At 37.6% G+C, this 26881-nt stretch overlaps 1 protein-coding gene across 8 annotated transcripts in view; it reads right to left on the reverse strand.

The window, feature by feature from the left end:
- tcf7 (transcription factor 7) overlaps positions 1-26031 on the reverse strand; it is a 79415-nt gene extending 53384 nt beyond the window's left edge. For 2 of the 8 annotated variants that reach the window (XM_038307237.1, XM_038307235.1), the window contains exons 1-3: positions 25497-26031; positions 25124-25193; positions 22386-22492 (exon numbers count right to left, since the gene is read on the reverse strand). In XM_038307237.1, coding sequence (XP_038163165.1) covers positions 22386-22492; positions 25124-25193; positions 25497-25679 — 360 coding nt within the window. In that variant the 5' untranslated portion in view covers positions 25680-26031. Of the gene's footprint in view, positions 1-22385; positions 22493-22746; positions 22875-25123; positions 25194-25496 lie in introns of those variants that run through there. The other 6 variants (XM_038307238.1, XM_038307239.1, XM_038307236.1 and 3 more) reach the window with 5 other exon arrangements.
- Positions 26032-26881: the final 850 nt, after the last annotated feature.

The following is a 26881-nucleotide window of genomic DNA, read 5'->3' on the forward strand; positions in this document are numbered from 1 at the left end:
TCTAATTCAAACAGTTTGAATCTCAACTCTAACTCTTGGTTGCCTGCTCATCTATGTGAATTTATGAATTTCCAAACTCTTTTGATCTCACTCCAGAATAGCCATGACGTGGAACCAAACAAACCAAGCTTGCTGGCCAAACCCCAATGCTCCCAATCTGCACTCATTTCTTTCTCTCCATCTGCCAGATATTTCAAAGGACAGTGCTACAAGGCAAGACACAATGGTCTTTTAGAGGATTCCTTTTATTTATCTATTCATTATTTATTTATTTTATTTAACATTGTGATTGACTACCTCAAAAATAACCATTTCTGAAATATTCTATGTTGTGCAACAAGATTTTAAAGAGTTCTGCTTTGCCTTATCAGTAATCTCCTCTGTATGGAACTTTTAAGCACCTGAATGCATGCTTAAACCTAACATCTTTCCATGATGGCAAATGTTTTTTTCCATAGTTTTGGCCTCAGTGGTTAACCTGAAGTTAAAGCCACTGCATATGAATTATTTCAAGTTATTGAGCTTAAACTAAACCACCACTTTAAGCCGGTATACCAATTTGAGATCTATACCCACTGTTTCTCAGCTTTTTTCAGTTAGAAACTTTTTTCCACTGCAGGTTGGAGACTTCTCCCTTTGTACTTGGAAAAAGGAAGATGAAGTTGAGCAAGTGAACCTTAAAAATTTTCCACCAGCGAACAAGAGGCGCACCCATTTTATAAAGCAGAACTCTGTGTTTGTTGCCATTCAGGTGACAATGTCACTTGAGGCCTTTATTTTCCATGGTAAACCACAACAGGCTTAACCTTGCCTCACAGTACACAACAAACAAAAAAGCTCTCACACACACAAATGTATGCAGAAACATTGAATTCACTTGTGTGCGCATATATCATAACAGACCTTGGGCATGTTTCAAAAAACAGGTTTACTGTACGTTTTTAAACCTGAAATCAGGGAAACTCTGAGTTTTCCATTTCACAGCGAGACTTTACTCAATCTCTGTTTCTGTTACCATAGTAACATACTCCCCAAAGCTAACCTGGTCAGGAGCAGTTTTTTTCCTCAATGAACTCAGTTTCCTTTGTCTCCTTAAAGCCAGTCATTTTGTTTTATTTCCTGATTTAGACAGGAGAGTTCTATTGTAGTTTTTTACAAACAATAAAAACATATAATAGGTCAGTTAGACATATTAGGTTTTAAAAACAAACATTGCATTAATCAATCTTCACTAATTCACAGATAATTAAATATTTACAGAGAGAAGGTTCTCAGACCACTTTCATGTTCAGAAAGTTATCCGTATGTGTGCTACTGTTTCATCTCATAATCAATCACATACAGTACATCCACAACCTTATTTGTCTTCATATTTGCAGCATTACAAAGACTTCTTTAACAGGTATTTAACAAAACCCCATATTGGTGAGAGTACACTGACATTTAAAATGTGTAAACATGTCTGAAATTCAGTTTCTGCTGCAAAAATACAATTAAGAAAATCTCTTATTACAGTCCCCACTAGGAATGTGATTTTGACCAGGAAGAATCTTAATTTAGTGATCTACAAATGGTGCAATAGAGAGGAGAGTGCTTTTAATGAATGTAAAAATGCCCTGCCATAGGGAACTTCATATAAACCTACAGTACCCATTAACTTGAACTAAGCTGTAGCCCTTTTTCCTTTGTATTTTAAACACTTTCTCAATATATATATATTTTTAACTTCTGCATTAAAATCTCTAGTTCTAGTGGTGTGAAATGGGTACTTCCGTCAGTTGCCATGGTGACTTGTCGAATCAGGGCTCCACCGATTAAGGCTTTTCATACTTGTTACGGATGTTTTCAACTCTAGAGTGGATATACTCAGAATTGATCAAACTAATTCACAGCAGCTGTTTTGAAACCGAAAACTCAGATTTAGGCTATATCAATTTAGAGTTGAGGATTTGAGTCTGAGTTTGTTAAACCTGCTTTGTGTAACAGGCCTCTGCATATCAGAGTGGGGCTATATTTTCAAAATGTTGTATAGTCTGGTCCTGGGTACAGTTTCACAGCAGATCTGCTACTCTTCTCTACACTTAACAGGTAATGTCTTCCTTTGAGATTACAGGCTTTTTAAAAATCTATTTTCTGTGCATTTTTGTATTAAACATCAACATTATTTGATTTTTACTATCTGCATGATTCACAAGTCATAAAAGGCAACAGTAAATCATTACAATCCACATTGCCATTGGTGAATTCATTGTATTGTGCAGCTAGAGATGCTCCAAAACACAAACTCTCCTATAAATGCCACAATTAATAAACAATTCTTAATATAAAATTAAACAAATATGACAACAAAAATATTAAAACAGATCACCTGCAAGAACAAAGCCAAAATATTTTTTAATAGAGCAAGGATTTCTCTTAAAGAGTAGAAAATATATGCAAAATCTTAGGCAATGTAAATCAATGTGTTTATTAGCATATCTCAGCCAGCAAATTTATTCTTGACAAATCTATGCAGACATATAGAAACCAGCCTTTATGAACTAAAGTTTATTGTAACTTCAGTTTTCATACATATTTTAGCCTTCTTCCACTGCCTTAACTAATTCAAAGAGTAAATAGCACACTTAATGCTTTTCAGATCAATAACTAATTGAAAGCAGCATTCTCCTTGCTGCTCTGGGACTATGTGGTTCTCTGTTGGGGATCAAATGGAGCCGACACTGTTCAACATGGTATTGCTGTCTTTACACCAACAAATTAGGCAGAATGGGGTCATTTAAAAAAGGACCAGCAATAAAACAAATTATATGATTGAAATTGGTACTAGAGACAGGCTGGAGAGAAGAAGCTAAAATAAAAAATGAAGGGGAGACAGACGAAGAGGCGAGAAGGAATTAGGGCTGCTTCACTCTGTAGCTCAGTAGGCGAGCCAACCAGTCCTCTTGGGTCCTTACAACAGGGTGACTGGTAAATTTGCCTGCAATAAATCTGCTTCTGTCTGGAGAATGATTAGGACATGGAGGCTGTAAAAACATCCCTGATGGAGACAGTTAGTCTGTCTGTATGACAGAATAGAATGTGTCCTTGTTTTATTCCCCCTGGGTCAATTAAAAGAAGAAAATCAGCTCCACAAAATGACACATGCAGCGTTAAGATGTGCTCAATCAAACCGTAAATGAAGGTATTTGAACTGGGACTGATGTAAATGCTGTTTCAATCTCTGTATTTTTTTGTATCTTTGTAAGGTGAGCTTAGGTTCCATCCCCCCAAAAAACCCATCAACTATCCTAAAATGACCTCAGGAAACATGTGTTTATACTTAAGACTAGCTGTTCTTGATGTTGTTCTTAACTGACACTGATTGTCTATGCAGTCACTATGCAGCATTTTTGATAATTTTTTTCACTCTGAATCGAGAGCTCTGAGGGGAAGCCTTGCAAGAAACACAATTAAACAATAAATACTCCTCATACAAATTTCTGTAAGCATTGTTGAATAATTTTGTGTAAAACCCGATCTACTGGTGTCCTCACAATGTTCCTAATAACAGAAAAGGCAGTAGATTTGCTATGGTTTTTAGATGGCATCACATCCTGAAAATACATTTCTAAATTATTCCTAAGTGGCATTATACAACCTTTTTCATACTACTACATTTCAGGTCAAATATCATCATATTTTTTGCCACCTATAACTTGCCCATAAATTTTTACCTGGAATTTATCAAAACACCTCAGGTTGCTTTATATGACCATAAAAAGCCACTGCGTGTCACTCTAGAGCAGCAGATGTTTAAAACAACAGGAGCCCAAAACTGAAAGTCAAACCCAACATATTGCTATTCGAGCAGTTCATTGATCTGTATCTCAAGAAAACCAGAATAAACTACTTGAGTCTTATATCCAACTTCAAGGGGCCTTTTTAGAATTAAATATATATATTTTATCATAAAAATTAAATAATTGTATGGACAGGTAGGCTAAACTGTGGTTACATGTGTACATAAACATGCACATGAAGCCTTCACAAAGCTGCCACAATAAAGAACAGGGGTGCCTGATACATAAGAGTAGGGTGTTTCATCTACAATGCAATCGCACATCTTGCTTTTATATAAACTTGTATTTGCAGCTTTCAGACTTAAAGTGTTGTTCCCAGTATGTTTGTCTGATTACATATTTAGTGTAACTGAAAAATCTTAAAGAAGTTGTTATATATCCTTATACAGTTAGAAACATAACTAGACAAAGAGTTATCAGGTGATGTGATGTAAACAACTAGAGAACATAACATTTGATATTACAACAAGATGTCAAAAAATATTATAATATATAAGCGTTATCAATACAGTTTTATAATACAACTTTTCAGAAGATCAAAAGAAATAATAATGTTTATTATGATTAGCCATTTGACCTAAAACAATACAAACAATATTTTACATGTGATTTTTTTTTTATTAATTAAGGAGGAATACAGTAACTCCTACCTGTGAGAAAAAGTAATTGCCTCCTAAGACCTACTAACTACTTTTGCAATATATGTTAGCAATGACAAATAGAATCAAATGATTCATAGTAACTAGTAATGAGTCTTGGTTGTTGAGGAATCGTTGCCTCATCTTCTGCAAACATTAAGTCAGACAGAAGAATTTTCAAACATGAGCAGGTGGTTTAAGGTTATGCCACAGTCTCACCAAATACAATCTTCCTTTAGATTATTTTAGTTATAAAGATGTGGACTCTTTGGTACATAGTGTTTTTTTGGCATTGGAACTCTTTCATGGATGCTATAGTTGATCAGTTTTGATTGTTGCTCTTTGGAACCTCTTGGAGTAGTTTCGGTAGGCTGGCCACTACTGGAAAGTTTCATGACTGTTCCATATTTTCTCGATTAGTGAGAAATGGCTTGCCATCTTGTTCACTGGAGTCGCAAAAAAAATCTATTTCCTGAATGATAAATTCCAGCAGATTTAAATCTGAGCATCACGCCTTAATTTTTCAGATCTTGAAACCTACCCAAAGTCTTCGTACAGGTTTAAGTGTTTTTTTAGTGTTTTTTTATTCCACAGGTTCAACAGTAATCGGGTTAAGTTAGATCAAAGTATGGGAAAAGAAATCTGCAGTTATCCCTTCTCCGGATGCAAAAACTTTTTTTGTAGTTTTGTGCATATTTAAATGCGTTTTCATTATTTGAAATTTGAAAGCAAACATTAGAAACCTGTAGGGGGCTTTTTTTTTTAAACCACACTGTAAGTTGATAATCATTCCGTGTGGCTATAAAAACCTTGCCACTCTCCCTTAAAACCTTCAAACAGCTCCTCTTCCTTTCATTCAAAGCAAATACAAACTTTCAAGAGTCAAATTAGCTCTGGATATGCACTCCTTTTCCTTGAGTGCGGCGGTGAAACGGTTAAAGGTGTTCTTAAGGTATCAGCGTTTGTTTCAACTGGGGCTGTGGTTTTGTTGTACCAGGTGCACAGCGCGGTAACCGCCTTCTCATTGTTTACTGCTAACTCCCTTCCGCTAGTGCACTTATCTCTTTCCGTCATTGTTCTCTTTCTCTCCCTCCATTACTCTCTCTGCCTCTTGTCATATTCTATACATTTCTTGTCTGCAGCCACTTTCTCCTGCTTCTCCATCATCTCTTCCATCTGATCGGCCCAATCTGTACCCATCTGATAAATCAGATGGTGTGTTTCTTTTGTTGTTCACTTCCTGCCCACCCACCTTTCCCCTTTCATCTGTCCTTGGTGTGCATACAGTGTTTCCCACATTGACGTCCTGTACTATGAGCAACACCTACGCCGTCACGCACGCCCACACACAGCCAGACACACACTCACGCTCGCTCATGCCGACCACAGTGCAGCGCATATCACAGTTGCTCTAGTTTTTGTTTGGCTTTGAAAAACGTTCACACAAGCTGATTTACCACAAGAGCTTCTTACACACCGAAAAAACACTGAATAAAAATTGCTTTATGAGCTGCACGACTTCCTGTTACACATCAAGCAGTCAATGACATCAACTTTGTGATCAATAAAGGTGTTTTCTTGGCTTTGTTTTCATTTTCCCTATCTCCCACTGATGAAATCAAACAACCATTCGAATCCAGTCTTCTCGCTCCATCATGAAATGCTGATTGGAAAAACATGCCCTCATCGCGTGTTTGCCGGTGTATGCACGTCAGGGCTGCCTGTCTTTATAGCCTCAGGGCTCTTTTTCCTCAAAACCAAAGGAAAAGGTTCCAGTGATCACAAAACACAGGGATGAGAACCACAGCAGGCGTGACTAAACTGTCTGAAACAAAGGTAGGAAATCAGTTTGACGCATGAATGAGCTCCTTGTGAGGAAACCTGTTGAAGAGGGAATTCCTCTTCTTTTTCTTAAATACAACATAAACAGATGCAGTGCTTACACAAATCTGTCCTTTTTTTCTTGGGATCTATTACCTATTTTCCTTCTCACCTGTCACCCCTACTCATAAGTGTCTTTTCCCCAAAGTGAAATGGACCTAACTAAAGTGGCAGAGGCATCGTTAATGCTTGCTACTGATGGTGACATGTAAAACACTTGTTCTAATCTTATACAAGACTAAATATCTTTTCAATACATAAGTAAAAGAAAAGGGCTTTTTAAGTTTTCTTGTTATGCGAGAGGAAAATAACCTTCTCATCTGGTGGCACTAGGCATGGTCCACGGTGATGCTGCTCCACTGGTACTGAATGGTGTTTATCTTGCTTAAAAGCAAAACAAGCCGTCTATTTTGAAATCTTTTAGGTCACTAAAATCACTGACAGTTGTGAAACTAAAGAACCACCACCTATTACTCTTGATAAGATAACACTGTTTTAAAACCACAGTTGGAAAGCTTTGCCCAGTTAACTTTTATAGATTTACAGGACAGTAATTCTCATCTCATGAAATGAAACATGACAATATTTGTGTTCTAGTGGAACTCTGCCTCAAGAATCATCTTCTTTCTGTTGTTACCATAGTTTCCCTATGATAGATTGGAAAGATAAAATTCCTCTTACTGTTATTACACAAACTATTTTGGAAATACAATATAAAATCAACAGATACAAACAACAGTAAAATGTCTTGCAAAGCACTGCATGACAATATGTTTAGCATCTAAATATAAACTAGAGTTGGTGCTAAAGTTGATGCTAAACTAAAGGTATATATATATAAATATATATATATATATATATATATATATATATATATATATATACACTATATTGCCAAAAGTATTTGCTCACCCATCCAAATTATTGGAATCAGGTGTTCCAATCACTTCCATGGCCACAGGTGTATAAATTCAAGCACCTAGGCATGCAGACTGTTTTTACAAACATTTGTGAAAGAATGGGTCGCTCTCAGGAGCTCAGTGAATTCCAGCGTGGAACTGTGATAGGATGCCACCTGTGCAACAAATCCAGTCGTGAAATTTCCTCGCTCCTAAATATTCCACAGTCAACTGTCAGCTGTATTATAAGAAAATGGAAGTGTTTGGGAACGACAGCAACTCAGCCACGAAGTGGTAGGCCACGTAAACTGACGGAGCGGGGTCAGCGGATGCTGAAGCGCATAGTGCGAAGAGGTCGCCAACTTTCTGCAGAGTCAATCACTACAGACCTCCAAACTTCATGTGGCCTTCAGATTAGCTCAAGAACAGTGCGCAGAGAGCTTCATGGAATGGGTTTCCATGGTCGAGCAGCTGCATCCAAGCCATACATCACCAAGTGCAATGCAAAGCGTCGGATGCGGTGGTGTAAAGCACGCCGCCACTGGACTCTAGAGCAGTGGAAACGCGTTCTCTGGAGTGACAAATCGCGCTTCTCCATCTGGCAATCTGATGGACGGGTCTGGGTTTGGCGGTTGCCAGGAGAACGGTACTTGTCTGACTGCATTGTGCCAAGTGTAAAGTTTGGTGGAGGGGGGATTATGGTGTGGGGTTGTTTTTCAGGAGCTGGGCTTGGCCCCTTAGTTCCAAGGAAAGGAACTCTGAATGCTTCAGCATACCAAGACATTTTGGACAATTCCATGCTCCCAACTTTGTGGGAACAGTTTGGAGCTGGCCCCTTCCTCTTCCAACATGACTGTGCACCAGTGCACAAAGCAAGGTCCATAAAGACATGGATGACAGAGTCTGGTGTGGATGAACTTGACTGGCCTGCACAGAGTCCTGACCTCAACCTGATAGAACACCTTTGGGATGAATTAGAGCGGAGACTGAGAGCCAGGCCTTCTCGTCCAACATCAGTGTGCGACCTCACAAATGCGCTTCTGGAAGAATGGTCAAAAATTCCCATAAACACACTCCTAAACCTTGTGGACAGCCTTCCCAGAAGAGTTGAAGCTGTTCTAGCTGCAAAGGGTGGACCGACGTCATATTGAACCCTATGGATTAGGAACGGGATGTCACTTAAGCTCATATGTGAGTCAAGGCAGGTGAGCAAATACTTTTGGCAATATAGTGTATATATATCTTTAACACTTAAACTAACAAAAGCTAAAACAAGTCACCATAGCATAGCTATATTAAAGCATTTTTATTTTCTGGGGGTTCCTTAACCCAAATACAAAACCAACAACAACAAAAAAAGATTTTCTGCTATTTTCTGAAATTCATGTAAATGAAAATGATTTTATTTTTTATTTTTTTATTTTTTTTAAGAATGTTTTAAAACTTGTATCTTCCTTCTCAAAACCATAGTGTATCATCTTGTAGCCAAAAGTTTCATATTAACGTCAAGCTTAATGGATATATTTCTCTGGATGCAAAGTTATTGTCGAACTCTCACAGGTCCAAATAAATAATGTTTTAAAAACCTGAAAGATGGCTGAAAGAAATGGTTGTCTTTAACAGATCTGAAGAAGGTCTGGCTCCTTGGGGGAAAGATGTAAATACATAATGTAAAAAATAAATGGTTTTTAAGCTGCAATGTAAACTTGCCCTAAACCTACAGTTTAGGTAAAGCGAAATTTCCTTTTGTTGACTTTGTTATGTTTAGGTAAATTAATTAACCTTAATACTTGCTCTTTGATTTTGTCACCGGGTGCATTTTCAACAGTTATTGCATTTAATCTGCTTAACATGTATGTTAGTATGTCAATGTAAATAAAGTGGAAGGAGGAAGTGAAAACGCATGATCCACTCATTTAAATGAGAGTGTGCCATTTAAGTAGGTGTAACTATAGGCAGCGTGGTGTATTTTAGTATTCTTATATAAATAGCACATGAAGGTGTTGGTCTTTCCACATCAGCCTAGCATCATATAAGGCAGGCCTGAAAGTGTGTGTGGGTATGCATGTGTGTGTGCTTTAGATCACAGCCATGTGTGCTGGGCTGCTTCATGCGGCTGTGGAGGCTCCAGATGGTCTGGGCAGAACCACGGGCACGGACTGGGTGGAGAGGGGCGGAGGAGGATGGGGTTTGACTCTCTTTTTTAGGCGACTATTTTTATGAGGACTATTTTAATAAAGTGCATATTAAAATGATAAAGGTCATCTGTGGGTGCTGAGGTCTGGAAGGAAGACTAATTATGAGATATTATCAGCTGCTGACATCAACGCGCTGGCTGTAGAGGTTTATTCATAAATGACAGGCTCAGCGGGGATGGTTTATGGGTTATCTGGGGTAATGTTTTATGGTTGAGTTGATAAGACAGGCTTCCCCGCAAGAATTCACAACAGCCAATTAAAAAATACTTTGAAGAGTAGTTAAGTAATACGTGTACTACAATGAGCTTTGACCCAATTGTAAACAATTATAATGTGTTAATATTGAGATATTTTATTAATCTACATTAGAAATCAAGATATTTATATAGAAACATCTATGAGTAAGCTGGCAAAAATGAATCTTTAGGGTATTTTAGGGTACTCATAAATAGCTCCCTAGACTAGGCTTTTATTCAAATAAGTTTATTTATTTAGCGCCAATTCACAACATAAGTCACCTCAAGGCACTTTACAGCGACACTTCAATAAGATCATACAGTCAAATTGATTCAAAGTTTTGTATCAAAGGAAAAACAGCTGGTTGCATTGACTCATTGACTCTACAGTAAACCCTCACACTAAGCATACTTGTAGCGACAGTGGAGAGGAAAAACTCCCTTTTAACAGGAAGAAACCTCCAGCAGAACCAGGCTGAGTGTGAGCGGCCATCTGCCGAGGGCGACTGGGGTTCAAGGAGACAGAAGCAGAGATACAGAAAGAGGCAGAGATACAAAAAGCAACTGTCAACCAGCTCCACTGTTATTGAAATTTAGACTCTCTGAAGTATGTGTGCTTGAGTAGAGATGGAAATTTCATAAGGAAGACATAGGATCATTTTTCGGTGCAATATTATATTTTATAGGTCAATTCAAACAATCAGAAAGTGTAATTTAAACTTGCTGCTAAAGGAGAAACTTGATTGTAACATATAAAAGTTGAACGATGACAAACTAAAAAAAAGAGTCTACAAATACTACATGACAATCGGCAAACCAACAGAGGAGAAATTGGCAAGACTGCTTTTATTTCTGTGTATCTACTCTGTTAAGAATAAAGCTGATGCTGAAACTATTTCTGAAACTTGTTTGTCACATTTTACTGTATCTTATAATATTTTCTAAATGTAAGCTGATGTGTTACACAAGCAGATGTGTTGCGCCGAAGGGCAGTTATACTAGTTCAATTCAAAGGTCAAAATAAGCTCACTGTTATCCACAACATCCATTTATCAATCTTTAAAGACTCCAATTATGTTTGTCTGTTTGATATTTGCTACAGATTTAGTACGGGTGTTGTTTCTTGCCATTGTTGTTTTTCCCCCCATTCCACAGATTGTTTTGTTCCAAAGACCAGGCATTGGATGAGTTTTAGTAAACTTTTAAAAGTTTCAAGCGTACCAGCTTGCAAACAGAGCAGCGTGCTTATTCCAGCGAATTAAGTTGTGGACATTATGCTATATTCACAGCGGACGCGCATTGAGCAGCAAAAAAGTGTTTGCTGCTCCTACAACTCGAAGCATGTGCAATGTCAATGTAGCATTAGATATTCCACCATATTCTGGGGGAAAATTAGGGGTTATCAAAGCCGTACATCCCCAAAACAGGGTGTACAATTTCTAATATTCATAGTAAAGAGCATACAATGTACGAACACGCATTGCTAGCTAAAAACCTGCCCTAGACTTGGTAAAAATATGTATAAAGGTAAAGTAATTTAAGTAAAGTAAGGCCTAAAAATTTCAACAATTAATTTGAGCAAATTTATTCAGCAAAAGGAAAATCACAAGCAAAGAAAAACATGACTTTTTAAATTCATTCATCTCGAGAAACTTAATATCTTTGATTTCTTGTTTCTTTTAGGTCTAAAAATCAGATAGACCTGAAAAATGCCAGTCCAGATCTAACTTTTTGTCTAAATCTGCTATTATCATCATTAGACAGTTTGAACACCTGAAATTTTAACAAACATGACCTGATGAAATGATTCTTATTGCAACATGCAAAGAGGAAGGGTAAAGCAAGAACTCTTGAGTTAGAAGAGTGAAAAAATGTTCGGCATGACAAGAACTTTTACAAACTGGGATTTTAATTTGATCAGAAAACAGACAGGCAGCAGAACGGGTTATTATGAATTCTTCAGACCTTTTTAATATCCTTCAAACACGATCAGCTTAGCAAAGATTGATAGAATCCAAACTAAACAACAGACACAGTCCACAAAATACTTCACCAGTTCGAAGCTTGAATCAAGATGTGAAAACGTAGTTGGGGAAAGTCAACCCTCTGTCTCCAAGTGGGAGAGCGCAAGTGGGCCATAAATTTTCCTCACAGGAGGGGGATCAAAGAGGAAAAATATAAGGCAAATTGTCATTTACGTTCACATATGGCCGTCACACAAAGCAAGGCCCATACACAGCAGTCTGAGACTGAGGATGTGGAACAGGAACATCCCAGCATGAATGATGGAAACCTGAAGGAACACAACGCCTCCAGACTCATCTATTGTTTTAGAAGAGATCAATTGGTTTCACTCACAGACTTTCAGAAAAGTATTGCTTCCAAAAGCTTTGCTTTGGTAAGTAAAACAGCACAAAAATGCTTCAAAAAATTGTATACTCTAACAGATAGATCTGTGGATTGCCTTCTATTAAAGGGGGAATGTAACAATGTAACTAATTTCAGGAAATTGCTTTAAAAAACGGTATTACCTACATTGTCTTTTTTAAGAAAGCACAGCATTATAACAGAAGCACAGGAATGAAATAAATCTAAATAAATCCATGCAAAGGACTTATGTATGCTTAGTGAAACATTGTGATTATTGACATGAATAAAGGAGGAAATGAAAAATGACTTTAATTCCCATGGCTCATCTGTTGCTTTTTTTAAAATCCTCCCACACAGAAAGTTAGTGAAGAGTAAGATCACCTGAATATCACTTGATTAACCACAAAAACAACCATCATCTGTGTTTTCCTATTGTTCTAAAGTTACAAGCCACATCTTTCTGTGAACTCCCTTTAGACATAGTATGAAACCTTGACAACATGTCATGGACAGTATTTCTATTCTATTTTGGTATTTAATAAAAAGAGGTTGCGATAAAATAATACCTTACCTCTTAAAATAAACTATTACACATCATATGAAGAAAAACATAACAGAACAGAGTTTAAGTACATTCTTTTATATTTATCTTTCTATCATTAGGGTTTCAAGACTGCAGATGCAGGCGAGGGCCAAGAAAAAGTCATGGTAGTTTGCCTGCTTCCAGCGGAGTAAGCAACCCTATTGTATTTGTTCTGTTTTTTTTTTTTTTTTGTATTTTTAGATTTATTATTATTGCTTTCAGATTGGGAGATGAAATTCAGATATTGTTAGGGAATGCAATGTTCTACCCCTTACAGTTTTATGTAGTTTGTGATAAATGTGGTATATCCTTTTGCCGACCAATACATTTCACAAACTTGTGATTAGGTATTCGCCAGAAAAACTGGTATTACCTAATTTGTGAAAAAATATGAACCCTATAACATTTTTTTGTCATTCTTGCATATTTCTAATCTAAATTTGAAATCAGACACAAAAAAACGGTGCAAATGCGAACTTGTTTTCATATAATGGAGGAGAAAAAGGCAAACCAACTTTGCCCTATTTCAAAATAGGACAAATCTGCCTGAATTGTACATGACAACACAAATTTGATAAAAGATTTTGGTTCAGTTTTACAATCCCCACCCAAGCCTGCAGAATGACATATCACTGAAGTCTTACAGCATGGCTTTGGGAATCGATGTAACCCCAAGGAGAGTCATAACCAAGGAATGGAAAAACATAATCAGTGCTGAACCTTCCAATGACTGACTGGCCAACCAATACTCAAAAACTCAAAGAGCACATTAGCAACTCATCCAGGGCTCCAAAGGAATCCTGAACAACTTTTAAAGCTTTAGAAGTCTCTAAGGCAGAGTTGTAAAGGAAATAATGGGATTTTTTTTTTTTTATAAATCCACCTGCGATTGGCAAAGTCAGCGCAGTGACTGATTAACTAGATCTGAGAACACACATCTGGGAGAGTTGGACAACTCACTCTGTAAACAACAACGCAGGAGAAACCTTACAAAGTTTCGCGCCACAGTACAGTGACTCACCTGGGTGAAACATCCTAAATACACACTCAGCTCATAAAGCCTCCTCAGACATTGAGGCCCAGGCACAGAGCTGCCGTTTGAAACTACTGACCTCTCGTCGAGTTTCCTTTGTTTCAGTTTCTCTGTGTTTCCGTGCTGCTCAGAACAACAACGCAGGCTCTCTATTTGACAAGAGCAGAAGGGCTCAGATAGGAAACCAATGATTAATGGGCCCACTTTCTCTCATTTATTGTCAATTTCACACTCTCCAAAACCATAAAGACACTCATGAAACAAAGAGGAGTCCCCAGCTCAACTTTTTAACATGTCACTTGTTTCCTATTCCATAAGATGACGCTCACACGTCTGGAACCTGTCCCTCATGTGACTCCTAAGCTGCTTTGATTTGGCTAAATAACACCAATTCTAGTTAAGTTCACACTGAATTTAATTTCTAAAAAGATTTTTATATCAAATAATATATATAAAACTGCTCTAAAAACAGAGTGTACTTTGCTTTTATCACATTTTCAGCTAAACATTTAATCAAAATTGGGTTTTTTGGTCAGATTGACCAAAGTTTATTCACCTGCTTTTTACTTTATTTATTCAATAAATTCTACATGCAGCAAAATCTCCAACGAAAAAATATTCTCTAAACATAAATGTTAATAAAAAAGGACTAGATAACAATATGAGCAAGATTTCTGAAGTTTTACGCCTTTCGTGGGTTTATTCCTTATGAATTTAGAGTATTTTTTGCACTTTTGACAGAAAGACCAGGAGTTACTCCTTGGATTATGGATGTTATTATAAAAGTGTGTGTCAGACTGCTACGTTAGAACATAAGCAGCACACCTCCATATTGTTTTTTTCCAAATTAAAACTTGGTTTATAAGGAAAACATCCTTACTCATCAAGCAAACACAAAGAAATGAGCAACTGACGCTCACTCTGGTTTTCCCCTTGGCTATATCTGATCAGCAAGCATCACCCTGTGAACAGAAAGCATGGGGCGACTCAACAAATCATAGTTCAGAATGAAATAAATATCACTCAATCAATCAAAAACGTTTCCTTTTTTTTAAATACCTGCAGTAAGGTTTCGTTTACGCAGCTTCTGCTAAGAACAACATGCAAACCAAAGCGCCTGTTGATTTATTAAGTTGTCTGAACGTAGAGAGGAGAGTTACTAATAATCAAAACAGCCCACACCTCCTTTGCACACACCTGTCTTTAATGCTTTACCATTTCCACCTCCCCACCTTTGCTCTGTGCTGGAAATAAATAAGCAGATGAATAATTACAGGTATAAACACCTCGGGGCGATCCAAAGGTTTTTTTTTCTTCTTCTTCTTCTGATATTCTTCTAAACGTTTCCGCCTCTTGAAAGAGTCTTGTGAACTGCTTCTCATCGGGTGCCTTCACAGCTCCGCTTCTTCAAAGCAAAAGCCGGGACGTTGAGGAGGCTCTTATGGTCATTTGTATTTTAATCTTCCTCATCCTCCTCTTCCCCTCCCTCAACAAGTCTTTCCCTTTACTTATTTATCTCGGCTACCTTTATCTCTGAGCCACTGAACCTATTTATCTGCTTCCGTCCAAATAGAATTTAAAACTTCATCTCAAATTTGGTGATTGCCCATAAAGTCAGTCGGGACACTTGTTTGTTTGTATTTCTTTTGTCAAAAAAGTTGCAAATAAATGCAAAGTTGTGTTTTTTATATTTTGCGCCAGACCAATATTAATCCCCATTTCAGAGTTCAGTTTATTTTTGTGATTATGACTACAAGGCATAAAAGAGAAAATAAATAACCCTCTGTTACCTTGAAAGTTTTGAACCCAACAGGAAACACCGTTATTGCAAAATTGTGCACCTAATCTTTATCAGATTTTTAATAAACCAAGGAGAAAGGCTTTAAAGCACACACTCTTTCTCTTTGGGTTTATGGCTTTCATTTAGGCAGGCAGCCTGATAACCTTTTTAGGCTAGACGCGTAGCATAAATCAATTTTTCCATCACGCTTATGTCAACCGGGGTTGCGAGGGGTGTCGCTACCTATCTCCAGCTGTCTATGGGCGAGAGGGGGGTCCACCCTGGACAGGTCTCCAGTCCATCACAGGGCAACACAGACAAACAACCATTCACACACCTAAGGAGAAATTAGAGAAGCAAATCAACCTAACACTCATGTTTTTGGACTGTAGGAGGAAGCCGGAGTACCTAGAGAGAACCCACGCATGCAAACTCCATGCAGAAATCAAACCCAGAACCTTCTTGCTGCAAGGCAGCAGTGCTACCCACTGTGTCACTGAGCAGCCCCCGTGTTGTATAAATATAAAAAGAGAAAACTTCAACCGCCCATCAATGATGACGACGATAAAGGTTAAGTTGGATTGATCATTAGCAGGCCCATTCGTACATTTTGAATTTTGTAACTTTGATTTTATTGTTAGTGATTAAAGATGTATCTGTTCCTTTTAATTACTGAATAAATCTTTTAACTGCTTTAAAAAAAACATTTAGTGAACTGCATGTTAGTGTTGACCTTTCAAAAAGCACAGACTATAATTCTCCACACACGACTTTAACAAAGCTCAAAAGCTTTAAAGATTTAATGTTTTGTTCTTCATGAGCTCGTTTGAGTAAAAAAAAAAAAAAGAATATTGCTTCTATATGTATATTAGTTTAACAAGTGTAATCTGACACTTACATGCTTCAGAACAATTGGTAGTTGAAGCCCTGGCAGATCCCACACCCTGGAGCGCTTAAAACTATATCGCCATCTATGCTTCTGGAACTTTTACATGAACAATGTGAATGGGAAATAATGGTTAAGTTGGTAATCACAGTGCAGTGATATTCAAAGAAAACCCCAGCTTTTCCTGCCTTGTAGTGAAAGCCGCTTTTCTTTTAGGCCTCTTAAATCTGAGTCCTTATCGTTGCCAGTCAGAGGCAGGGAGGCCCCAGTGCCGCTCATCCCAGCCCCTGGGTCTGCTCTCCGTAAAGTGGGGGGGATTAGGGAGGCCTCAGCCTGTGTTGCTGCCATTGTTTACCAAAGGACTAGAGGAAGGCTGAACAACCCCCCTGTCAACACCGTAGTACAATGGGAAACAAGGAAGTGGCAAGATCCTAGAGTGTTGCACACACACACATGCCGCCCCCCCCCCCCCTTGATCTTGGGAGGTTTTTACTTATTTATTCATTTTCTTATTTTGGAAGACGCAGCTAGGAAGAAAGGGAGATGAAGAGGAGAGCTTGTCAGCACCAGCTGCTGATTCCTGAATGAAAAACATACCAAAAAAAAAAAACAACAAAGAATAAGAAAAAGCATGCTGGCAAAATTATATTTCCGTTCACAGTTTGGAAACTTTGATTTAGTTCACAGAGAGATGTAAAGGGGCATTCTGAGGGCACTAAACTTTGAATATGTTGTTTTTTTTTTTTTTTTTTTTTTTCAAAACAAACAGCTAAGCCTCCACAGTCTTAGAAATGATGTTTCAAAGTTCCCGTTCCCAAACACGCATGCTGCCTCTCACCCGTCTTCCTGTCAATTTTTTAATTTTGGTCTGTGAAATGAAGTGTCAAATGAGCAGGAAATTCCCCCAAACGAGACAAGAGCGGCGCACGCTGAGCTGTTAAAACACAAGCTTGTAAATTCCACTGACGGGCTACGGGCGCTGTCAGTTATTTAATGAAAACATTTACTGTTATCCCGAGGAAACCTGTGATTTTTAACGGCAGGGCGTTTACAGTCAGCGTCCAGGCTCAGCCAGTGATAAAGTCCTCCAGTTCACCGTGCTGTCGTAGGAGCTTGCTGACGTCTTCGTGTGACCACAGCTTCCACATCACAGGGAGTTTCACAGCCTGTCTGACAGCGAATAAAACAACTGCATACAGTCAAATATGAGATATTAGGTTCAGGGTTCAGATGCTAACCCTTTGACCAGATTCTTCTTAAGTAAGAACATTTAAAAGTCCATAGAAAGCATTTAAATTCCACTAAGAATAATCAAGCATCTTCATCTTACATTAAAGCAGCCCATTAAGTCTCCCTTCAATCCAGCTGTACATTTTTAAAATTGATAAAATTAAGCAAAATATATGTTAAACCATCAATTCGTTATGATTTACGTGATGAGAGAAACAGCTCTTTTAATTCCTAGTCTTTAAAAGCTTCATATATTTACTGGTCCAACCATGACAGGGCTACACTTTGGACAGAAAATCTCTTTAAAAAAAATCATTTTCATGTTCTTTCTCTCTGAGATAAGGTTGCATAGGGTTAAAGTTCTAACTATGTATTTAATCCAAGAACTGTTTGAAAAGCTTCTACAAAAAGATCTGATTTATTGACCCTTTTATAGAACAACTATAATGAAGCAGAAAAAAAAAACTCCTGAACATGTGAGGAGTCACAACTTTGTTCAATCTTTCATACATGATATAATATACCTTTGACAAATAACAGTAATCTGCATATGTGCAAAGATCTTAAATTAAAAATATTCAATAAAAAAAAACAATGACAGAATAAAAAAAATGCATTGTTTTACTACCTAAGAAAACGGGTGATCATTTAAAGATAAAAAACTGCTCCCAACCCAAAGTTTATTGACTCAGGTCTGAAGGTTTGCTTTAAACACACATCCAGCTACTTCATTTCTCCTCTTCTCTCCTAATATTTGCTCTTATTTGTTGTTTTGCAGACTAATCTTTAAAGAAGTCTTCACGAAAATAACACTTTTAGACTGTTTTCAGGGATTTAGTTGCCAGAACCGCAGCTTCATTCATTTAAATTGATTTCATTTTATAAGGAGATATATCTGCCTTCTGGTAAACCAAGAAGTCAAAAATATCAAGGATGTTTGGCTGAAATACACAAAAACATGAAGACGCATACCTACTTTAAAATGTTCCACAATAGTTTACTACTACTACTTATTAAGATCCCAATCATTTCTCACTATTAATGGAATTACTTTAGGAGAAAAAAATCAATATATCATCTGCATAAACAGTAATACTTTTATCTGTAATGATAAGATCAAATGTAAGACCTTATGCAGACCTTTAGCTTTTCTCTTTCTTAAAATGTTCAGATTCTCTCTAAAGGTAATCTTCAAACGATGACGGACTATTGAAAATGTTTTATATGACAGATTATCACAGTAAAGTACAGGAAGGAGGCGTCTGAACTGTTTGAGATAAAAAGAGCCCTTCAGAAAAGAAGAGATACTCTCCCTGAGTGTCCCTGATATAGTTTTTTTGTTCTTTATATGCGTAACTAAATGAAAGGGACTCTTGAGCGTTGTCACTTTTCCTTTCTTTATCTGCTTAGTTCCGAGGTGCCCAAACATATCAAAGGACGGGAAAATGACGCAAGAAAGTTAAACTGAATCACAGATGACGAAAACAGCAAAAATAAGAACGGAGATAAAAAGAGGTTGAAATTAGACAAAATAAATATTATTTCGAAGGAAATTACTTTTATGTCTAACAAAAAAAATGATTCCTCAGCTTTAGTTTGAGTCCCCAAGATATCAAATACCCCCCAATAAAAACAGTCTGTTTCTAATCCACAGCGTTAAGCATTCAGCTAGTGATGTTCTGACACAAACGCACGCATGTTGCAAACACCCAGTCTAAAACACACTCGGAGGGAGAGAACAAACATTAGCACACAAAACACACCATGAACTCAGGATACAAACACGAGCCCAAGGCAACAAACATGAGGAGAGAGCATGCAGATGAACATGAACACAACAAACATGCCAAACCCTTGGATACATACTTAGTGTAATGAAGTTAAACAGCAAACATGCACACATGCAAACACAATATACAATCCAGATAAAAGCTTTATCCAAAAACAACAAACCGAGGGGAGTTTAGTCATATCTGCTAATCCCACAAATCTTCCTCTTCGGGCATTCTTCTGATATCTCCATTAATGTGACAATGGCAAAACGTCCCATGGCGTATTCTAATACGAGTTTAATCGCTGAAATAATAAGACAGTGTCCGCTTCTGCTCTGTAAACTTGCATGTTCATAGAAGTTATACTATTCTTCACATCAGATGCAAGTAGGAGGTCGGATTGAAGCTTTTAGCTTTAATTATATGCTAAGAAAAAAAAATGTCAATCTTTGATTAAAAAAAGTCCGTTCATTGTCTTCCCTTTTGTATTTTTTTTGTTCTGACCCCTTGAGCTACAACAAAAACCCCTTAAAGAGCCACATTTAAACAACTGGACCGGGCTTTTTCGAGTGAAAACAAACCCACATGCTCTGCTGAGGGGAATCACACAGACAACTAATAAACTACTTGTTGAATTTTCTGTCATTCAGCTGATGCTCTCACAATGAGCTCAGCAGCGTTCGGCATCTTTACAGGAACACAAAATGAGGTTTTGAGGGGTAGTTTTTCCCTTTGTTTAGTATGTTGCTGGTAAATGAAGGCAAAAAAAAAAAAATTAGAGATTAATGTCAGAGAAAAATAATTTAGTCTGTAGAGCATCAAACCCCTTCAGAGAAAACAAAAGTCTTGAAAAATTGTTTGTTACCGTTAGTTAATCTCATATCATTGATAAAAAATTGGGTGCTTGATATATTTTTGAGATACATTCATTAATAATTTGAAAATACATCATTTTAAAAACATTTTTACTCCAACACTAAGCACACAAAGTGAAACTTTGAAGAGACTTTTTAAATCATGTGAACAACTGCTGCAACTTGACCAAAAGAAAGCCACGCTAACCTCAGACAAAGGGACCATTCAACCCAATTTCATCCTACAGAATGATTTTAGCTGAGGTTCTTGAAGCTATTTTAAGACAAAAACTTTAATATTTAACTTTAAAACACTAAAACAAGAAGCAAACTGCAAGAAGCAATGCCACCAAGGAAGAAAATAGACTAACACAGACAGAAAGAGATGTAACATGTCGCCTTGTCTCACGATAACACCGCAACACAAAAAAACAACAACAAAAAACCCAGTAATTTCCCTGTCGGTCTCCCAGACCTGTAGTTTCTGATCCATCTCCTTCATCCATAACCATCAGAGCCTTCCAACCAACCCCCAACCAAATCATCGCCACATCACCCGCTACGACACTATTCTCACTCCCCTTTCAAGTGGCAGGTAGAGGGGCCCCGAAACGCCGCTGCTGCTTCACAGGCAGCGGGCTAATTATAAGGGAGGCAGCAACAAGTGAGCTTTGTGTTGAGCCTCGAAGACACACACATGAGCAAAGAAAGTGCTCTTTATCTTCCCCTCTACCTCTTCAATCTCTCCCTTAAATGAAACAAACTTTACAAACAAACACATAGTAGGCAGAAGCCGTCACGTTTGTCGAACATGTCGCCGGATATGCAGCTTAATGCACAAAAGCTACACAAAAGATGTTTAAAGTAGGCTTATTTGTAGTGCATTTAGGTCAGAGTCCTGGCATGTTGCCTTATCAGCAGAAACCTTTGAAGTAGATCCCTATTTACATTTACATTAAAGTGCCTAGAGAAATGTATTAATATCTTAAATAAAAAACTGTATACTATCAGAATTATGCTTTAAAATAAATAAAAAACATAAAGTTTCAACAAAACATGGATGAAAAAAGACATTACGGATGTGCTACATAGAGGAGGATCTAATACACCTATCTTAGTGTAAATCTCTCTTCTTCACAATAATCACATTTGTAAACAGCCATCATATGGATGCCCAAGAGGAATTTCTTGTTGAATCTTTTCTGTGTTTTCAAACAGGGGATGACCATCCCTGCATATCTGAAAGCCTTTAACAAGTCTTTCTGATGTTTGCCTCCAGCGAAGGGAACGCTCAGCTGTTATTAAGGCCGCGGCAAACCGAGCTTTCATTCACGCTCGGTGTAAAGAGATGGAAGAAAAAACATCATGTGGAACGGTCAAAGGCAGCAGTACCAATCATTTGCCAAACGTAAGCAGAGGACCCCCCTCCTTCTCCTTAGAAAAAGACAAAAAAAAGTCATTTCTTAGGGTTTTGCCTCACTGCGACACCTAGATGGGTGTTTTTTTTTTTTGTTTCAAGAGGCACAGCACCAGTCAGAGCACATATAAGGTTTTTGATTGATTCACAGTGAGGCGACGGTCATCATAGCAGGCCTCCTCTCCTCCAACATAAACCTTTGCTACACTAAAACAGGGTTATGCATCGATCTAACATAAATGCAGTACTTTTAAAACTGTTTTCATTATGTAATTAAAACAAATATAACTTTGTAGACAAGATAGGCTCTTTTAATAGAAAAAAAATACATAAAATGAAGTTTAATGTTTAAAAAGATACTTTTACACAACAGTCTCCATTGAAAAGTATTCGTAAAAAAACAACTTTTTCTGCCTTTCTTTTCACTATTTTATGCTGTTTGTTTTAAAATACAAAGATGTTGCTGCCTGAAAAAAGAAAAGGCATCAACTAAGCAAAAATGTACACATGGCTGCCCTTTTTTTTTTCTTTTAGTTTTACCATTTATGTGATTTTATTCTAATATTCCAGAGGGCCCTGGACCAAATCCTGTGGATTTGAAGCAACAGCAAAAATAAAAACGAAGCAACAACTGGCACTGCAACATCAGTTTATAGATAAGGAAATCACAGAGGTAAGGTTGGGCTCAGATTTAAAAAAAGCACAAAAATCAGTTAGCAGCAGGCGGATGGATGAGTTAACACAAGCAAAAAAAAAAAAGAGAACTTACGGATGGTGAAACTGAGCTGTTGGGGAGGTAAGGGTCTGGCAGCATCAGGAACGGATACCCTGGATACGCCGGCGACTTGTACATGCCTCCATCTTGTTGTTTTGACACTGAGATTGAATACATAAATAACAAAAAAACAGTCACGGTTTACAAAAAAAACAGTTTCAAATCAAGCCTTTATCATCTCTTTTAACTATATGCTCTGAAGATGTAGGGGCAAATTCTAAAAGCAGAGTCTGAGAGTTGATGAAATTGAGGCTAAATCTGACACTTACTCACATTCACACAGCTGAAAAGCTTTAACAATACCAAAACGCAGACATCCAAAATAAACGTGCATGCAGAACAGGTAAACTATTACCGAGTGGTTGCATCATGTCACATCCTTGCACGAGCACAGACTTGATATATTTGTAATACTCTGAAAAACACTGCTCAAGCCTTCACCTACAGCCCAGAGGCGTGAACTTAAGGAGAAGTGTTTGTGTGAGTTCACTTCCACCACCACCCTCATTAAGTGTGTGTGTGTGTGTGTGTGTGTGTGTGTGTGTGTGTGTGTGTGTGTGTGTGTGTGTGTGTGTGTGTGTGTGTGTTTGTGTGTGTGTGTGTGTGTGTGTGTGTGTGGAGGGGGGCTTTCTTTCTGCAGGTTAGGTTATACACCTACTGAGACTGAAACTCAAACTTAGACAAAGCAGTTGGTCGCATTTGTCTCTGCTTAGCATATTTTTTTTGCCAAGATTTAAGTGAAATAACGCAGATCTGCTGATGTTTATTGACTGATTTCTGCAGCTTTCAGTTTGTCTCAAAGATCCACTTGAAACCACAAAATTCAGCTTTGATGAAGGCTTTTTTTCTCAAAAGACCCCCAATGTGACGACATTGCTGGTATTAGTAAGGAGCAAAATGAGAGAAATGACTGAAGGCAGCTTATTATTAAATCTGCCAAGTAAAACTTTGCTTTCAAAATATGTTAGAGGGAAGTTATTCTGTTCATTTTTGGATGGAGGGCAAGAAAAAAAATGTCTACTGTTTCACGAAAGTGAAGATAAAGCTATAATTTTCTTTAAAATTACATTTGAAAGCACAAAAAAAAAGCATAGGCACATCTTACTGTAATAAAAAAAAAAAAGAAACACTCCAATGGAGGATAAAGTTTGTATTAGGCCATTATTTAATAACTAACAGGAAGGCGTCAACTCAACAAAAAAAGTTAGGGATCGCAGAGCTGGAGCTGACAGCGTATGTCATATAGCCTGTATAGAATGGTCTGCATTATTTCAAAAAGCATTTTATTCAAGGAGCCTCACAGGGTTTGTTCTGTCACTGGGAGTCAGACAGTTTTAGGAAAGACCTCACACGCTGACAGCGTTTAAGCTGCAGGTCAAAAACCAGCCACTATATAATTCTCTGCACTTCATACAAACTCCTAAGTGCTGAGCAGCACGTTCCTTACTATAAACTAGTTATTACACATTTTATATGCAAGGAAGCCATGTTGGATTTTCCTAATCAGAATACCTTGAAATCACGTGGGAGTCTACATCATTTCTGACCCCTCTCGATAAAATGCCTTCCTGTCACCTTTTTGTCGTTTTTATTTAAAAGTATCTCACGATGGAAACATTTAGCATGTTTATTGCACCTTTCCACCATGCAACCCTGAAACTTTACACCCCAAATCTTAATTACCCTGAACCCTCAACTTCCCCTGGGGCTGTTTGTCATGTGCAGTTCGCATGCAGCTACTGTTTATGGAAAATACGTCTGCTGATGCTAACGTGTGCTTACACACAGGGAGGGAAGTTACTCTTTTTTTTTGTGAAGTAGCAACGAAAAAAAAGACCTGGGTAAAATTTAAAAAGCTTGAACCACTCTTTTTTTAATATAATAAAAAGTAAAGCAGTATGATGCATTTCATTGCAAAGACATAGCTGTTAGGCAGAATATTAAGAATATTCTGAATGGAAACTGGAATACAGGTTTTAGTTTCCTTAAGGTTTTCCATTTTGTATATTCATAGAAGCTAAATAAGGGGGGAAAAGGGGGTCCTTGTTAGACGTAGTAGTTTTAAATCCCACTTATAATTAAGAAAATGCACCTTTTTATCAAAGACATGTCCCTGAGCTTTATCTGACGTTAGACAAAATAAAAAGGTCCTTTTTAAGAACCTGCTGCTTATAGATGTATTCAGTGATCAAAGACAGATAGACTTCCTTATTTTGTTTATTGATTAGTACAAAATCAAATGTTTTCATTATTTGGCCTGCAAATCTCTACTCAGAAACACTAAAGATAAAAGATTTAAACAAATTTTAAACCCTGGTTGGTTTATTTCAGCATTTCTTGTAGGACTTCATTGATATGTTGCATTGAATGCTTTGTGAGAAAGGTAAAATGCTGACTTATAAATAGCTGGAAAGAAACTCTAATAGGGTGATGCAGGGGTTAGGATGTGATGTTTTGGAGAATTATTCATACAATGCATTGCTTTAAAAAATCTTGAATAAATAGATTTTAATAAGAAAATAAAATGCAAATAATAAACAGATTATCTGCTTAAACAGGTGATGTAAACATAACTTGAGACATGATGGACAGCTTTAGAAAGTCTTTGAAGTTGGGTCTCCTTTGACCAAAATCCCTTTTCTTTAAGAGCTGTAACTTTTCTATCAAAGCGTGTTAGACAGAGGAACCCAGGGGCCCCTCAGGCCGGCTGAGAGGAAAGGTTTTCATCTTACCTCCTTCGAGATGCTCTCGGTGTTTATCCTGGAAGACCCTGTGCTCGCCCTGCTGTCCCCGTCTGACCGCCTGGGAACAACAAAACACGGACTCAGGTGAGATTTATTTACTCACAAAAAAAAAAAGCGGCAACCTGTCTCCTATCTTCACGAGGAATAACTTTATAGCGAGTTTATTACACTTTTTTTTACACGTGTTTTGATGCGGCATCCCGCTTGGGAACTTTAAACCCAGAAGGGGAACATTTTTTTTTTTGTTCATCCAGATGTTGTCAGGTATAAAACAAGCTTCCACGCAAATGTTTGCCTCTATTTTGCAACAAACGCACAGAGAGAGACAAACATGCAAACAAACGGTCTCTGTGCCACCTACCGCCGTGTTCGGACTTTGATTTATTTCCGACTCGTTCACCAGAGAGGACTTGAGGTCGGCCAGGTCCCTCTCTGTGAAGGCGTTCTCCTGGATTTTCTCCTCCTGTTCTCCTTCGTCTTTGAACGCTATCATCTCATCATTCGCTCCCAGGTCGTCCCCTCCGCCGCCGCTGAGCTGAGGCATGACTACTTCCCTCCCCTAGACTTGTTTTTTCCACCTCTCTTATAAAGTTGTTAAAAAAACAAACAAACAAAAATAAAAATAAAAGTATAAATAAATAAAAGAATAAAGTGACTTTTTCAGGTAGATATCCTCAGTTTGGTGGCCTCCAAGAAGAAAAAAGTAGAGAAAGCCCCAGCACCTAGAGAGAAAAAGTTGAGATGTGGCGTTTCCCCCGGCTGGTTGCTTGGTAGGAGAATAATGTTTCACTACAACAGCAAACAGCTCATTTGAGTCCAAGACAAGGCGAGGAGTCCCGACTTCAAAGGGCGCCGACCGCTTGATTGACAGGTCCGATGACTTGTTGGGGGGTTGTACGATTGTTTCAGCAGAGGGCTGAGCCTCTTAAAGAGACATCACCTCCCTCTGCTGCGCTCAACAGGCATTATTCATGACTTCCAGGGCCGGCTTCGATATATTCACGGCCCGCGGGTTGCTACAGACACAAATGCTGTTTATAATGTAAACAGACAGACTATGTAATTAGACAGGAAGCACATTTCTTTGCAAATGACAACAGACGTTTTGCTTAGCCTACTTAAATAACAAACTTGCATAATGATGGCTTAGAAATAGTAGAAATGCACTGAATAAAAGACACATTTTAAGAATTATGCTTTTTTTAAATGTATTAATGGAATTATTAAATTGTATAACAATTTGAATAATAAAAACTTTAAAAGAAGTTGACAGATTTTCTTACAGGATTTTTCTGTTTTTACCCTCCAATCCCTCTCCCCGCTGAAACTACTCTTTCCCACATCATGATGTTGTTTAACACCATGTTACACTGTGAGAGACAGTCTTAGGATGATATAACATTTTCATCCATGCATAAACCTTTATATGTAGGCCAAAAGGCAACATTTTGCAGTTTTTTTTTTTTTTTCAATTTTTCAGCTTTTTTCCCCCCATCTCTTTTTTTAAAGCCATGCCTGCATTTACAACAAGATTGTGGATTTATTCAGCTCCTCCACAGTTAACTCTTTTTTTTTTTTTTGTGCTGCTTCTCTAACCAATGCTCTGTCTATCCCTGTTATTTGTGAGAGTGAGAAACAATGCAGAGGCAGGGTGCCCCCATTATACAATACATATCAGAACAACAGAAGTTAGATATTTTCAACAAATTATAATTTTTATGAAATTCTTTTATTTTAAAACTTAAA

The sequence above is a fragment of the Cyprinodon tularosa genome, unplaced genomic scaffold (genome assembly GCF_016077235.1).
Source record: "Cyprinodon tularosa strain WSP-4 unplaced genomic scaffold, ASM1607723v1 ctg605, whole genome shotgun sequence".
Lineage (NCBI taxonomy): Eukaryota > Metazoa > Chordata > Actinopteri > Cyprinodontiformes > Cyprinodontidae > Cyprinodon > Cyprinodon tularosa.